Genomic DNA, 16,014 nt, shown 5'->3' on the forward strand with positions numbered 1-16,014 from the left:
CAAAGCCAACACATCAATCAAAAGCCTATTTTGCATGCCTACTGCATACAGACCATGAGAGTTTAAGGTCAATCTTATTTCATTATGCCCTAGAATGTGTGTGCTCATGCATTTCTAGTCTCCTTGACGTAATTCCAGCCTCAACAGAAGATCTAAGCATCAAGAGAAGATCTAAACACGGGAAGAAAACAAAAATAAAAATTACTGAATGCTGCGATTTAATAATCTATCTTCACTCAGTTCGCCTCATCCTGGCTATGGCAACCTTGTTTGTTTTCCGCTTCCTGTAAGTTTGTGACTTGGTACCACTCCTATCATTTGCTACGTAATGCATAGCAACGGATCCAACACATTCACCCTTTATGTATCACAGCATCTGTTCCATAAAATGATCCAGAGTACTCAGGACAAGAATCATTTTTAAGGATGAGATACCGAGTTCCAAGGGGTACAGGAAAATCCACAGGAAAATCCACAAATCTTGTAATAGCTTTGCATTACTTAAGTTACACATAGTTACATAACTTTAAGGGTTGGAACATATTTCACACTTACATAATGGAACACTGACAAGCATAGTTAGAACAAAAGAAGCCTGATGAGTTTTACTGCATTCTTGGCAACTTGAGTTACTTTACCTGAACAGCCAATTAATACAAACTTTTAGAATCTCATTAAATACTGCTTTTAATGAAAACTTCAAAGCACACAGTTGATGACATTCTAATATGCATATATTCATATGAACATTGTCTGCAGTCACCCTGAAGAAAGGGATAAACTCAAATATCACCCTAAAAACCATGCTTTCTAAAAGCATTAAAGATGTTATGTGTCTGCTTCAGCATCACTGCCTGCAAGGCTGCTGTCTGTAGATGGAGCACCATCTTCATTAATGCCCTCACCATTATTCTCCCTCTTACGGGCTTCATCATTTACATCCTTAGATGTGTCATTAACTTTTGAAGGTTGTGTGCCTTCAGGCAGTTTAACACTGCTTGTTGCAGCATCTGAATCAGATGTAGGTTGCTTCTCCTTTGCATCAGGATCCTCTAAAAATGATCCCCACACCTTGAGCCTTTCTTCCCTTTCTCTTGCAGTCTCCTCCACCTATTAAAGATAAGTTTATACACATCATTACAAAGTCATACTTGTAAAAACAAATATTTACACAGATAAAACACAAACATATTGCGGTAACATCACAATATTTCAATCAGCCCTGTTGACTGTGAACTAACGATCCGTACATCCAGTGACGAATCCTCTAAGTTGACATCTCCAACACACAGTTTTTAACATCAAACAGGTCCTTTAAAATTTTGCTAAATTCTATAAGTAAGGATGACTTTGGAGACATCCTAGCAGTTTTTGACAAGAAGCAAGATGGGGCACGGGTGGGAAGGGTACAGGGATGGGAACACCAAGCATTTCTCAAATTAAAACAGATTTTCAGTTTGGAAGAAACGTTTGATGAAATAAGACCAGGAAAGGCTACCTGATAATCTGTTACACCATCCCATGTTTCAGCACTGAGCTGACGGCCACCAAACCACCTTCCATTTAGAGTTAGCTTGCACAGATCAGCTTCTGTTGCTTCTTTAAACGACACGGAAGCCACACCATCAGGGTGTCGCTGTAAGGAGAGACAACTTTCATTTAATAGTTTTCCGAATAGTGTATTTATTCCAAGATCTTTTAGACTGTCTTACAAAAACCCATCAGGATATAGCTCCACCCCGATCACGCACAATCATGTTTGAAAAACTCAGTTTGCAAGTTTACACATTTTGTTCTATTGGTACACGGAACAGACTTTTTGAACACAGGAAACAAATGTTTCAGCTAGTTCAGCTATAAATAAACCTATTTATAAACTTTCAAACTTGTGACATGTATCGAAGTTATTGTGAAGAGTTAAGAGTTTGCCTTCAAATAGGCTGAAGTAGATAGGCGCTTATAAATTAATTTCCAAAACAGCTGATTTTAAAATAGTGGAAGATTAGGTCAAGTTTCCATAATATAAATACACAAAACCAAATAAACGCTCCACTCATATTTCAAGAGCCCTAAATGTTTTGCACATTTACACATTACATCAATTCTGCCAACACAACCCATAAAAGATACCTACATCAAATATGAGAACCTTCTTTACTTGACCAAACTTTTCACACTCTGTCCGCAGATCTTCTCTGATCTCATTTAGCACTAAGGGATCCTCCTGCAATGCAATCACACAGTTTAAAGAGAAGCACTTTCTTCTCGGCTTTATATTTGCTCAATCACCAATGGAACGCACCTGCCTATCTATTAAAAGTTCAGAAATTGAATGTTATGCTGCACTTTCAAAGCCCCTTGGGAGTTGACAGGCAGCCCTTATATGAATTTAATAAATGCTACTTATTAATAAGGCTTTTGTGATGGCTTCTCCACTCTAACACATTTACTGTCTACTCCTCTTTCTACCCCAAAAAAGGAATATTGTCAGGATACACACAGTGAAAAAGATCAATTTGAATAATATGCATCTTTGTCTTGTTTTCTTGGTTTTTTGGAAACAGATGAATGAATTTTGAACAGATGCTTGGCACAGGAAAAAAAAAAACCTGCCTAAAGAGTAAGTTTAACTTTGTTCTCATCTGCCTAGAATTTTGCTAAAATTCTTATGGCAGAAAGGTCAGAGAACATTAACGATAACAGCACAATCTACAGTACCAAACTGCAACTTCCTACCTCAAAATCCTTTGGGTGAAACATATTCCTGATAATAACGATGCGTTCATGTCGCATTCGAGCTGCGCCATCTTTCTTCTCAGGCCTCCAATCCAGCTGTCTAATGAAATGAAGCAACAGTAAGAAGATATTGTTGCGGCTCTCTTCAGTTTCTACAAGTATTTGTTGAAAAAAAGTCATTAATTTGGCATTTCTTGCAATACATCAACTAAAACATGTACTATGACACAAAGAGTTAAGTTACTCTTCTAAAAAATGCAATCATCATCCAGTTTTACCACTTCTACAAAGCAGTTGAGGTTTTAAGGTACTTAAATGCTCACAGAGGCACTATAAATTATCTTAAGAATCATAGCATTTTCTAAAACACTGAAAAAATAATCTTCAAGTTTTACTTCCTTCCTAATTATCAGCTCAGAAACACAAACCAGTTGCTGCCAAGTATGATAAAAATGACTATTTTACCATTTTTTCCTAACTTACTTTGATAAAAAGGAGATCGCTATTCCCTTTGGTAAAATTTAGCTGCTTTTATTTAAACAAACATTCAAGAACACCTTCAGTCTTCCAGAGGCATTGCTGCAAAATGTATTTTGTTCTGCAGCATACAGAGCTACTGCCACAAACTAGCAATGTAACTCAGGGCATCTGTTCTATGACTTTGCCTTCTCACAAAAAAAAAAAAGTGACTTCTGGTAAAAACGCCAAGTTCATATGCTATTACAAAAAAGGAGACATTCACTTACAATTCTAAATCTCAAAATCTTGTACTGGGGAAAAAAAAATATCTTGTTTAAGTTCCTTCTTGTATCAGCTACTTCAGCTGAAGAAAACTTGGATTTCCAATGAAGGTAGTAGCAATTAAGTGATGCTCTTCAACTCAAAAGGAACACCAACTGAAGTCAGTTTATTCACACAAATTGCTGTCAAATGCAAGTTCGTTATTTTCATACTTCTCTCCACACTGTAGACTTCTTATAGCAAGAATTGTTAACGTATCTCTGAGGCAGATACGTTTCAAGCTGCTTTTATTTTTAATTGATAGGATGTCAAGTAGCCTTTGTTCTCTTTAACTACAGCAACATACTTTTTAGCATTACCATTTAAAATGTTTAGTGGAATGCTTTCATTAAAGTATTAAGAGTCCAATATACTTAAACTTTTTCCTTCATTAATCCGCATCTTCTTGATTCCGAAAGGCAGAAAAACAGTTTTTAAGTGACAAAAGCAAGGAATCTAGGTACAATTTAAGAAACAGAATATCTTATACCAGAGAGAGAGGTCTGGGGGAATCTACAGAGCTGTTTTAGTATTTGCTCCTATAGAACCCAGCATCTCTTGCTCTTTGCAATGAGTAAAGTACAGTACAAATAGTATGTGGACAGCCAGAGCATTATTACCTTAAAAAAGCCTAGATATGGTGACAGGACTTTGCACAATGAGGAAAAAAAAAAAAAAAAAAAGTCTTTTAACTCCCCAGAGGTGCTATATTTTCTTCTATAACTGAAAGGACGTTGGTTGGTTCCCTTTGCATTATTTTAATATGTCAATTACAAAATTCATGTCAACATTTAATTCAGGAGTTCCTCCCCTCTAAATGTGTGACAGTTAAGCTATTTCACTATCAGATAAGACTTCAATTTTTGCATAACTCATAGCATTGCATTTGAAAGCAGCACTTTACTAATAGCACTTAAAATTCAAGCAGTATTTTACTGAAATAAAAAATACCAACTTCTGCTGTTGAGACAACTTCTTCTTGTAGTCTTTACATTTCTTCTTCTTTTTGCTTGCATCATACTCCCCCTTCAGTTGAAACTTTGCAACTTCAACATGCAATTTATAGCCTCTAATTTCTGCCTCATCCAGAAGTCTCAATGCAAGTTGAACTGATTCTCTCTATTTGAAGATAAAACAGAACACAAGCTTTAAAGCACAAGGCACAGTCAAATTATTCCAATAACATTTAATTAAGAATATTGTGCTAAGCATCAGTTCCCTGTCACTGAAAACTATAATGCTACATCTCCTCCAAGCCTCTTGACACACAGTTGGCAATGCTTTCTTGATAAAAACCCAGTATTTTTTCATCAGTTATAGCAGATTAATGCTCCCAAAAGCATCTGCATACATTTCATTCATTATTTCATAAAAACTAATCTGCAGTGGTCAAACAAGCTGATGAACTTAAAAGCAAGAATAAAAAAAAAACATTCAGGGGGCTGATTTTCTATAAAGCTTGTATCACTTTTCCAAGAACAGCAGATGTTGAGGCTCTTAAGCCATTTTTAATGTTTTCCTAAAAGTCCTTTAGAGTGCAGGCTGTCTTTATACCTGTGCACTAAACAGCCCTAACTACTAAAATTACAAAACTAGCATAAACTACAAGGAAGTCGATTTAGTACTGCCTGGTGTTTCTTGCAGAATTAAAGCAGATCGCAAGCGCTTGCAAGCACTAACTTTCCAAATAATTCACAAGCGAGACACATGAAAGAAACAGTATTGCAGCGCAAACTTCTACAGGTTCATACAGACTGCAAGAACAGTTCTGAACCTAACCAGTTCTCCACTAAAAGCTGTAAATGCAGGACTACCGTACACTCCCTCCTGTCTCATTATTTTTGTAGTCTTGGCCACACAGTGGCATACTTCCAAAGTAAGAAGTGAAGAGGTCACCCATTTCACCCCGTGATTACTGGCACCCAAGACAGGAACATGCAGACACATGTTCAGCAGATATTACGGATATTTTCAGGTGGAGGATGGGAGTAGCTAAGAGGAAACAAATGAGGTACACAAGTAGGTAAGTTCTGGAATAAAACAGACACCTCAATTTTAAGTTATGCTTTAGATATTTCAAGGATCTTCTGAATCTGATTCTGAAACAGTGGCCACAGGTATCTTCAGTGGGAAGAAAATTGACATTTCAGCGCACCACTGACCTTTAGATAGCAACAGAGGCCATCTCCTTTAAGATTTCCTTCCTTATCTTTGTAAAGTTTGATTTTGTGTTCTTCTGTTTGAGGATCTCGCATAATGATACCACATTTTGACATGACTTGTATAAATTCATCTTTAGTAATGTCTGGAGGTAAACCTGCAAAATAAATTAAAACAGAAGGCTTGAGTATGTTCAATTTTCTTTTAATACCACATTAGAACAAAAACCCCACAGTGTTTCTTTAAATTAATGGTATCAAACTTAAGGATGAAATTTTACATGCACAATAAGAAACCACTGCCCTCGGAACCAATATTTTTGATATTACCTTTTAAAGATTACTTCATACCAGTACTTTGAAAATCCTTTTACTTTTTAATAGGTGCAACATACAGCAAAATCTTTGTGCTTCCTAATACACAGACATAGAGCTTTTGTGCTATACATGACACTGACACTGCAGTGGACACAATGGCCTATAGAAACGTAACTATCCTGCCTGAGTTTTCAGTTCCACTGCACTCTAGGGATCGGAAACAAAAAAAACCCAACATACAAGCAACCTATAAACAGACAACTATTTTCTCCACCCACAAATTCAACAAAAAAAGCAACTGATAGTGTATGGAGTTTTTAAAGTCTGAACTCTGAACTGAGGACAAGAAAAAAAAAAAAAAAGGAGGAGAAAATTTAATGAATGTTCCAAGCTGGTCTGGCCTGGATGAATATTTCTGTGAATTCAAGTGTGTGCATTTGTGTGACTGCTCAGAACCTCTGCGTATGCACCTAAATATAGCACCCCAACATCTGAAACAGCTAGAGAAATTCCATAATAAATGCACAGAGTTTCATTTGAGCTTCCCTGTTACTTGCTCATTCCATTTCTAGCTTTTTTGTACTTACAGTTTCGTTGTTCTTATCTAATAATAATTATGTTTTTATAAAATCAAAGAAAAATAAAAGATTAAAACATTAAATTATATGTATAGTCAATGCAATCTTATTATAACTCATTCTCATTATCCTAGTCCTTAGGAGTTCGCAAAGATTGTTTTTCTTGGCTGTAACCCAAAAAGAAATCAGTAGTGACTTGGCTGACGCAGCTCACAGAATATCACGTTTAAGACATAAAAGCATGGAATATGTCCCTTATGTTACTTTCCCGCATCTGTAATGTAAAGGTCACAAAGACATTATGCAGTCAGGAACTGACGTTAAGTAGCTTGCAAGCAGCTGACCGAATAGGTAATATTAGAAGTCAGCAACACATATAGGAGTCTCTTTTACCATCTTTAGCTCAAAGTGGATAAATAAATGCTATTACTTACCAGTCACATAAACATTCGTGTTTCTGTCTTCTTCAACATGAAACCATCCTAAAACCACAATTTTAATTCAGTTATGCCAATATATTAAACATGGGAGCATACACTAATGCTCATATTCCATCAGATCTCTAAGAATTTTTGCTTGCCCACAGGACAAGCTCTGAACACACCTTAATTTGCCTTTTCCCCCCCTTGTACACGGACTTAGGAAGATACCTATGAAGTACCATACAATTTTAAAATCATTGTGGAAATCTTCAGAACCACCTGTATCTTTGCTGTACACGATAACACTGAACAATTGCCAGTTTCCACCCAGTACTATACAGGTTGCAGTCTACACAGAGGGAAACCCTTTGTCACTTACCTGGCTCAAGCTTCCGTTTTTCTGCTTTTTGTTTTGGATCTGCTTGTTGTGGTCTCTTCTCATTTGCTGATGGTTGTGTGCCCGATGTCTTAGAACCTACTGGTTGCTTACTTTCAGCTGCTGTGCCAGAAGCAGACGAACTGTCTGTATCATCTGCATGGAAGCCATAGTTGGCGTGATACGTTGCCAGGAAATCTTCTGTTATCTGAAAAGAAATTAGGAAAATGAATCCAAAATTTCAAAGAACTACAAACTCAGCTTTGTAAGTGTTTTAATGTTAGTGCATTGATGATGGCCATTTTCTACTCCAGCAACACAGAAAATAACAGTATTTTAAAACTGCTTTTAAATCATCTTTGTAAAGCCATATGCACAGCAAAAACAATCAGTTCAGGCGTTACCTGAACTGGACTAACATGCTAATTCCATACAGCACATGAAGATTTTTAATATTTCACAAGTTCTGCCTTTTTACAAGCAAAGCTTTCTGCTTTCAACATAAATTGGATTTGCCCAAAGGACAGAAACGAAGCACTCCTGACTATATTGAAGAGATAAAGTGACACTGAAGGTAAGCCAACAACTTATCCACAGATGATGAACGACTGACATTTGTAGGCATCTGCCTTTTCATAGAAACGTTTTCAGAGATGACATATGCTTGTGTTGACAGACAGTAAATATTGCACTTAGACAGAGAAGTAGCTTAACACACTGTTTATAAGTCTGTATACTCTACTTTATATCCTACTAATAGATAAATAATTAGCTTGCTCTTTTCTAGATATTATATTAGGATAAAATATAAGATTGGCTAATGTCTATCTTTTAGACACCAAAACAAAACCACCCTACAAATTACACCCAGCATTTCCAGCCAGGAAAATTTTAATACTAGCCACCAGCAATAACATGCAAAGACATGCTACACATGCATGTTATTGAATGCTTACAATGTGCATCACAACTGATTTTGCTAGCATCACTGCACTGTGAAATACTTTCTGAAGTTACGCACTCTGAAATGATTTATGCCAGAAGCTGAGCCTTAACCTTTGAAAATTTTATCTGACTCTGACCCATGCTACACTTGCTTCATGTTTATTCAAAAGGGAATAAAACTTAAGGTTATTAAGCTATTGTAAGAGAGCAGCAAAATACACAGTAGTGTCAATGATGACAATGCAATCTCATACCTTCTGTAGTGATTTGAAGCTTGATGTTTCAACTCTAAGCTTTTATTATGACAAATCAAAAATGCCAAATTGACAGCAACAGGCTTGTCATGAGTAGCGCAAGATGCTGTGGAGCCCTATATAACTTAAAAGTTTAGCATGAAATAGCTCCTATGCTAAACAAGATTTGCAACACACCTTGATCAGGAATGTAAGTGGTTGCTCTCACAGACATAACACAGCGTCAAGAGAAAGGAAGAATACAAGCACATCTAGTGAAGAACAGAATACGTGTTCTAATAAGGTCCATCATATTTGACACTAGAAATCTTAGCAAACCCTTAGTTTCTCAGTTGATGAAATCCAGAGAATTAAGCTTTTAAACTTTCTGGTGAAAAACATTATTCATTTTCATCACAGAACTTACTGACAAACTAGTGATTAAACCTGTAACAACTAGCCACCTTCCTACAGCAGTATTATTTTTCAACTTCAGGGGGAAATACATTCTCATGTAAAGGTAAATTTATTCTTAGCAAATTCTGCCAGTCAATAACAAAGACTTTTTTTTTCCCCATAATATGCCATCGTCCTACCATATGTACTATTACAATTACTTCATTTTAAAATGCATTTTTGCAAGCATAAAGGAATGTATACAAGTATAAAGGCTTTTATTGGAACTTAAGTCACATCATGCCTGCATGGAAAACAAGCACTCACAGAATTTTTTACTTGGGGCTTCAATCCAGTTCTGGCGGAGAACATCACAGAAAGAGATCAGTTCTACCTCCATACCCACAGAGTTGTACAATTTGGGGCAATTAAGTTTATAGGAAGAGAAATACAATACTACAGGACATGCTAGCATGTAATTAACTAGTGGGCACACTGAAATGGAAAGGAATAGATTAACCAAATGAAGGAACAGATACCCTACACTTACAGAAGACATCCAATGTCTGTTTTTTCATAGCAAGTGATGAAGGAAGGCAGATGAATTCAACATGTGATTTTTTTCCTATGTCTGTGAAGGACTATAAAAAGTTGGTATTCATCAATATAGTACCACTGAAGAAAAATCATTAAATCATATAGAAAGTTGCAATTAATTTTATTAAATACTTGGCTTCTCCAAATTTTTCTGAGGAATGTTGACAGGTAATGTCATTAACTTTTTGCACTGCTTTGAAAAATGCTTTAGAAGTTCAGCAGCTACTCTATTCCCAAAGTAGCGTAGCAGCGCAACACTAGGCTGTAGACTATGATTACTTAGGTCAGTCAGAATGTTTTAATCTTTTGCCATAGAACAGAGATAAGGAATTTTATTAGTGTTCATGGACTAAAAGAAGAACCACAACTTTTGGCTCCTGCAGTCTCTTAAATCTATTTTGATAAAACACTCTATTGAATAATCATCAGCAAAACAAAGTAACCTGAGATACTATGATATCTACCTCAGTAACCTATCTATAACACATAGAGCTTCACAATGATTCTTTACCAATTTCTACCACACATCATATTTACTAATGAACTTTGTTGTTCCTATATAATCTGTCCAACTCTTAAGGTCATCTCCTTTCCAAGGCGGAAATTTGAGATAAGAAAGGCATTTAGGAAAGACCAATGTTCCTGAGAAAAAGAGAGAAATAAAAAAATAAGAAGAACGAACGAACCCTTTTAAAAGTTACTGTACTTACTGGATATAGCACTCAATAGGGAGCTGGGGCTACTCAGTTCTCCACTGCTCCACGTTACGACTTTGGATTTTACATATGTTTTTACCCCCCCGTAAACCATCTGCTACACGCACACCTTACTAGGTTTACACACATATAAACTTGGCACTACAGGCTTCATTCTCACTCGGATTCTCTAAATTTTAATGAATTCAGAGCCACAAATAAGAACTGGCACATTACATTTATGAAGTACATGCTATAAAATGTCTTAACATTTGTAAACTAAGTAATTGCACTCATTCATTGTTATATAGTAACAAAACTACTATTTCATTCGCAGATCAGTAGATTGGCTCAACATATTAGATTTATCTTCCTCCTCACCTTGAAGAACCACGTTATTACAGCAAGTTCACTTTTTATACTTAAAATATTTAATAAAAATAAACCAAAACGGATGAAAAACCGTAACGTTTCCACCCTGTAGAACGCCTGTAAGCCAAATACACTTAATTTTCAAGTGCATTTCCAAGATCTAAGGAAAAGGAACAAGGCATCTTTACACATGTGTCATTTTGAAATAATAATAGAAAAGAGCTATACCAGTCCATTTTCACCTAGGCCTCTTAACAGACTAGCTCACTTCTTCACTGCCAACAGAAAGACAAAGATCAACACAGCTACTGCGATGAAGAAACCTAAACATGTCAAAAGCAGTACCGATTCGTCAACATCCACAAATATAACTGTGACTTCATGCCAGGCCCGAGCAATTCTACGGATTCACAGCCCAGGAGAAAAGCTCTTCGCAACAAAAGACCAGAAAGCAGCCGGTTAGGTTACAGAGGGAGACGACGCCAGCCGCCGTGGTGCTGCCTGTAAAAACAGAGTCTCTCCGTGCTACAGAGACTTCGCAGCAGACATCTATGTGGCCGAATCCAAGCGAGACACCCCCGCGCCGAAGAGACCCGACAGCAACTGTTCTTCGTCCTCACCCTTCCTCGGGGAAACTTCGGCGTGCCGCGGGGAAAGAGCAGAGAGGCCCCGCCAGAGCGGGCCGCAGCCTGGGCGAGGAGGCCGCTCCTCACACCGGGGAGGGGGCGAGATGGGAAGAGGAGGAATATGCAGACTTGTCGTTTCCCCACAGATTAGGCTCTTCAGTTTCTGAACACGTTTCCAGTGTTGTCCAGCAGTGTGATCAGCCTGTACCTGTGTTCGTGGTTTAAGTAAGCAAATGTGTATTTCTGACGTTTCTCCCAAAGTCACTCATTTTTACTCTTAATAGCTTTTGGACGCGTTATTCTCAAGGGTTGGCTGCAGAATAGACAATTGGAGTTCAGCTGATTCATATAGGCTATGCAGAACGGCGGAAAGGTTTAGTTAAGCAGTGCTAGGTTTCAGCATTAGAAGATCAGGGGAATAACAAGCAGATAGGAAAGCTGGAACATCTTGGCCATTGTTGGAATGCTTTAACATATCAAATTACACCCCCCCCCCCCCCCCCCCCCCTCCCGGAGCCGCAGCCACTGAGCCGCGGGCTGACTGATCACGTGAGGGCGGTGGAGCCAATGGGGAGGGAGGGACCTTGGGGCGCGCGGCAGGGGGCGGGGCTTGCTTTCCCGCCTCTGGGCGGGCCGAGGCCTGCAGTGATGGCGCAGCGTCAGTCGGGCTCCTCGCTGCTCTGGGTCGGCCTGGCTCCTTTCCCTCAGGCTGCAGCTCTGCTTCACCGCAGGCAGCGCCTTGGCATGAGGCACTGGGCCTGGAAACCCGTCTGGGCCTGGAAGTCTTTTTGGGCCTGGAAACCCTTCTGGGCCTGGAAACCCTTCTGGGCCTGGAAACCCTTCTGGGCCTGCCGTGGGTGGGGAGCCCTGCCTAAACGAGCCTTGTGCGGAAACTCTGGAAGTTTTACTTAGTGATAAAATAAAAGCTTGCTAAGGGGCATGAAGCACTGAAAGTGCATCCTCTTGCAATACTTTTCCCTGTTGTGCCTTGGACAACAACGAGCAGTCAAGTTGCTGCTGTTGATTGAGGTGCTCTGCAGCTATCGGGCCATCGTCTGTCACTGAGAATGAAAGTGTTTTCATATCCTACTAGAGGCAAAGACAAAACCAAAAAGAGGTAGATAACACTTAAATGGCATGCTAAATGTAAAAAAATCACATGGGTTCTTGTTCTTCCCTTAGCATGTGTTGCTCCTGCCAATGGTTTGACCAATTAAGCCTCCTGGGGAGGAGGAGCTGCTGCTTGTGTCTGCCTGGGTGGCGCAAGTACCTGCTTTCCCCAGGACAGGGGTGTGACGGGCTGAGGGTGTCCAACTGTGGCTGTTACACTCCCTTCCGAAAGGGTTGGTACAACGCAAGGGATGAGGCTTGTCTTCAAAATTTTGAATTGGTTTGCATTAATGGAGCCTGCAATTAGCTATTAATCAGTGTAGTACTCTATCAGTGAATACTTAAATATTTTAAATAAAATTTTCTTGTGCAAATCAGTTCTTTTAAAACACCTTCATTCAGTGCCATCTAGTGGATTTCAGTGTGTAACCCAAATAGCTTTACATCAAAAGCAAATTTAATTGCTGAAGTATGTATTTAAAAGTATTAATTTTTATTTAGAGAATAAAGCAGCACACTGTTTAGGTTTTGTTTTGCAAAATTTAACCCAGAGCTATAAAACAGTGCACGTGTTTTAAATGAAAATTTAGCTGAACAGTCCCACCAAGGCTGGCAGTGGCTGGTTGCCAGCGGCAAAGCAATCTTTCCACTCAACAATGAAAATAATATTCAGTACAGACATTTTCTGGAAATGAGTATTCCAGGAACAAATATATCTTTACTGTCATACAGACTGGAATGATAATAAAATCAAAGACACAATCCTGTGCTTGTGAAGCTCTGTAGGGAGAGAGCGACACGAGCTAACTGGCTGGTCAACAGGCCACCAGATGAAATTGCTAAGGATATAAATATAGACTTCTAGTAACCTTTGGCTGTTACGCAAAGAACATCCAGCCTAGTTAATGGCATCTTCATACTTCAAGAATTTTCTCTTGGCAGGGCTATTATGATAGTTGTCCAAAGATTGTTTTGTCATCACTTATAAACTGACAGCTTAATAGACATTTGTATTAGGTCTCAAAGAGGTATTGGATTTTGGAGCATGAGAGTCTTAACATAAACTGTGCTTACCTATAAATATTGGAATTGGATATATGTTTGGACATAAGATAATCATAGCCTTAAACACTGTAAAAGCGATACAATTTAAGTCTTAAATTGCTTACTTGATTTTGGCATTTTTTTACATTCATAACCTGAGTAAATGTAGTGAGGTCTGTGTCCGCAGTGTGCAGATTCCCCTAATGTGCAGATCTGCCTCCAGCTAGTCATTGGAGCACTGTCCTGGGGAGTAGGAGAGCCAAATTTAATCTCAGTCCCATGGAATTGAGCTCATGCTTGTGTGCAGCAGGGTTAGTGCCTGGTAAATCTGATCTGCATACTTTAATGTAGCTATGAGGACAAACTACCTCAAATTCCCTCACACTTTCTGCAGATAACAGCATGTGTGACGGCAGCTGTGTCACTGCCATCTGTTCTCTTTCTTTTCAGTAAAGACAGCACAGTGAGCCAGCTCAGGAAGCTGATTCTACTGAAAAAACTCTTCGTTTTTTGGGGTCAAGACAGCTTTCCTCAATGACATCCTTGAAATGCTGTAATTCAGGGCTGCGCAAGCACTGCTGCAACAAGCTGCATGTTCTGGGGATGGTGCGAAGAGCTCGAGTATTACACAGCTCAGGTCAGTATAAGCTGTCAAGAAATGGCGTTTTAAATCCTGACAAAATGTCTCAAAGTAAATATTAAAAGGAGGCATTAGCATGATGATTTTGTATGTTGTATCTGACTCTCCTGTGTGATAAAAGACAATTTTGCTTCATCAGAGCTGATTGTTGGTCTAGAGATATCACCTACCATAAGTACCGAAATCTTGGTTTTCATGGTGTTTTGCTATCTATTAGAGGGGAACCAGCAATTCACTAGCTGATACTCACTTAGGTAAAGAGTTAACGCTCTTTTCTTAAGATGCTTTGTTATTTTAAATCAAGGAGGCAGTAACTAGTGATTAAGTACAGAGAGGTTACTCCTTTTTGTGCTTTCCATGGGGCTGGACCCTGTAGCTGTTATACAGATTAGTGAGAGTGAAGAGGAGTCTTCACAGTGCAAAAAATGACAGGACCAGATCCAGTTGTGCTAAAATTTCACTACCATTTGCTATGCTGACAAAGGGAATTCCACAACAGTTCACCTTGCACTGAGGGGATCGTCTATCTATGGCAGAGACCAGAACTAAATGCTGATTAGAGCCTGTATTTATTTTTTTTTCGTAATTATAAGTAGCACTGGTTGAAATGTGTAAGTGGTATAGCTGTGTGCAGCTTTAGCTTATTCTTTAATTGTGATATTCTTAGCAGAAACACGAGAGTCAGCATCAGCCCATATTTAACTACCTACAATAAACCAATACTTTCTATGAAAACAGGAGGATGAGCTTTTAAATGGCTATAATTTCATAACTGACTAATATTCTGTGCCATTTGCTGGAGATGCAGTCTGTTAGATTATATCCACGCTTTGACATGGCTTTGTTCATTTTTTGTGGCTTTTTCTTCTTCAACTACACCAGCATCTCATACTGACAGCACAAATTAGAGTATTGATGCTAAACCTGTTGCTAACGCGAACTTTAATTGTTACATTTGTATGTATTAAAGCTGTTAATGTGTACATCTCATTCACAAAACAACCTATAAAAAAGGTACATCCTAGAAATTGTATTTACTTAATAAGACTCCCCATGAACAAGACCTTTGATGGAGTCTTGTATTTCAGTATTTTCTGGCATTTTTCTACCTATTCTTTCATTGTGGATATAAATAGTAAAACCCTAATTCCTCATGCCTGTTCTTTGCTAAGTAACACTCAGTGTTTCTGTAAATAGACATTATTCCCTTATGCTCTTACAGAATTACACTTGTATTACCTAGAGGTGAAAAAACTGGTTTTGGAAACACTGAGAAAAGATTGCAAAGGAAACCACCTTTTCCCCCTAAATCCAGTTATGGTAATGTGGAGGCATTTTATGGATAATTATATTGGGGGAATAGGTGAAATGAATAATATTGGATTGTTTAGATAAAAATAAACATTGACCAATATATCACTCCAATACAACATGTCATGAAGATTTGAAAGTACAGAATTATAAAAGCATAAAGTACACAGAATGGTTAAATTATGGCTTGAAATATTGCCAGTCTTTAAACAAAACATGTACAGCATATAGCAAAAATACCAATTTTGTAACAGAGTATATTAGCAATAGATAGACCATCCAGTTAGAGGAGTAGTTACACAAGCGAAAAGTAGCTGCATGCAAAGCAAGGAAAATGGTGCGTTAGGAAACTGTAGTTTTTAAGGGATACTGTGAGGTGTAGGCAAAGGATTTTGCAGTGGGAAATTTGGTCTCCAACAGAGAAAAATTGTGAAGTCCAGAAATGTGGCAGATTTGTATTCCAAAGGCTTTAATAACCTATAATAAAGAATGATGTAAGGAACCGTAATGTTCATTGATTTCAGAATTCCCTGTAGTAAGATGCAGGAAGATAAAAGTAGGCCTGTAAGTCTGTAGGCTTATTTACCTATTTCAATGTCATGCTGCAGCTCTACTGAAGAAAAAAAGTAGGGGAAAATATCAGTGCAATATGTTTGTTGTGTTTGTACATAGCTCA

General features: G+C 38.2%; 1 protein-coding gene across 1 annotated transcript; it reads right to left on the reverse strand.

The window, feature by feature from the left end:
• Positions 1 to 435: 435 nt before the first annotated feature.
• On the reverse strand, positions 436 to 8,334 carry HTATSF1 (HIV-1 Tat specific factor 1). The gene is made up of 9 exons (XM_009881791.1): positions 8,326 to 8,334; positions 7,373 to 7,577; positions 7,006 to 7,053; positions 5,679 to 5,833; positions 4,472 to 4,635; positions 2,737 to 2,836; positions 2,135 to 2,224; positions 1,499 to 1,636; positions 436 to 1,110 (listed from the first exon to the last, which is right to left on the reverse strand). Exons 1-9 carry the CDS (start codon positions 8,332 to 8,334, stop codon positions 829 to 831), a joined length of 1,191 nt encoding a protein of 396 aa, XP_009880093.1. The 3' UTR covers positions 436 to 828.
• Between the last annotated feature and the right edge of the window lie 7,680 nt (positions 8,335 to 16,014).

This window comes from Charadrius vociferus, unplaced genomic scaffold, assembly GCF_000708025.1.
Source record: "Charadrius vociferus isolate BGI_N301 unplaced genomic scaffold, ASM70802v2 scaffold472, whole genome shotgun sequence".
Taxonomy (NCBI): Eukaryota; Metazoa; Chordata; class Aves; order Charadriiformes; family Charadriidae; genus Charadrius; species Charadrius vociferus.

Excerpts from the sequence above, each read along its gene's own strand:
- HTATSF1 (XM_009881791.1), bottom strand. Across the intron at positions 7,054-7,372 it reads AAAACGGAAGCTTGAGCCAG|GATGGTTTCATGTTGAAGAA; the intron begins GTAAGTGACAAA and ends TTGTGGTTTTAG. Across the intron at positions 4,636-5,678 it reads GCCTCTGTTGCTATCTAAAG|AGAGAATCAGTTCAACTTGC; the intron begins GTCAGTGGTGCG and ends ATCTTCAAATAG.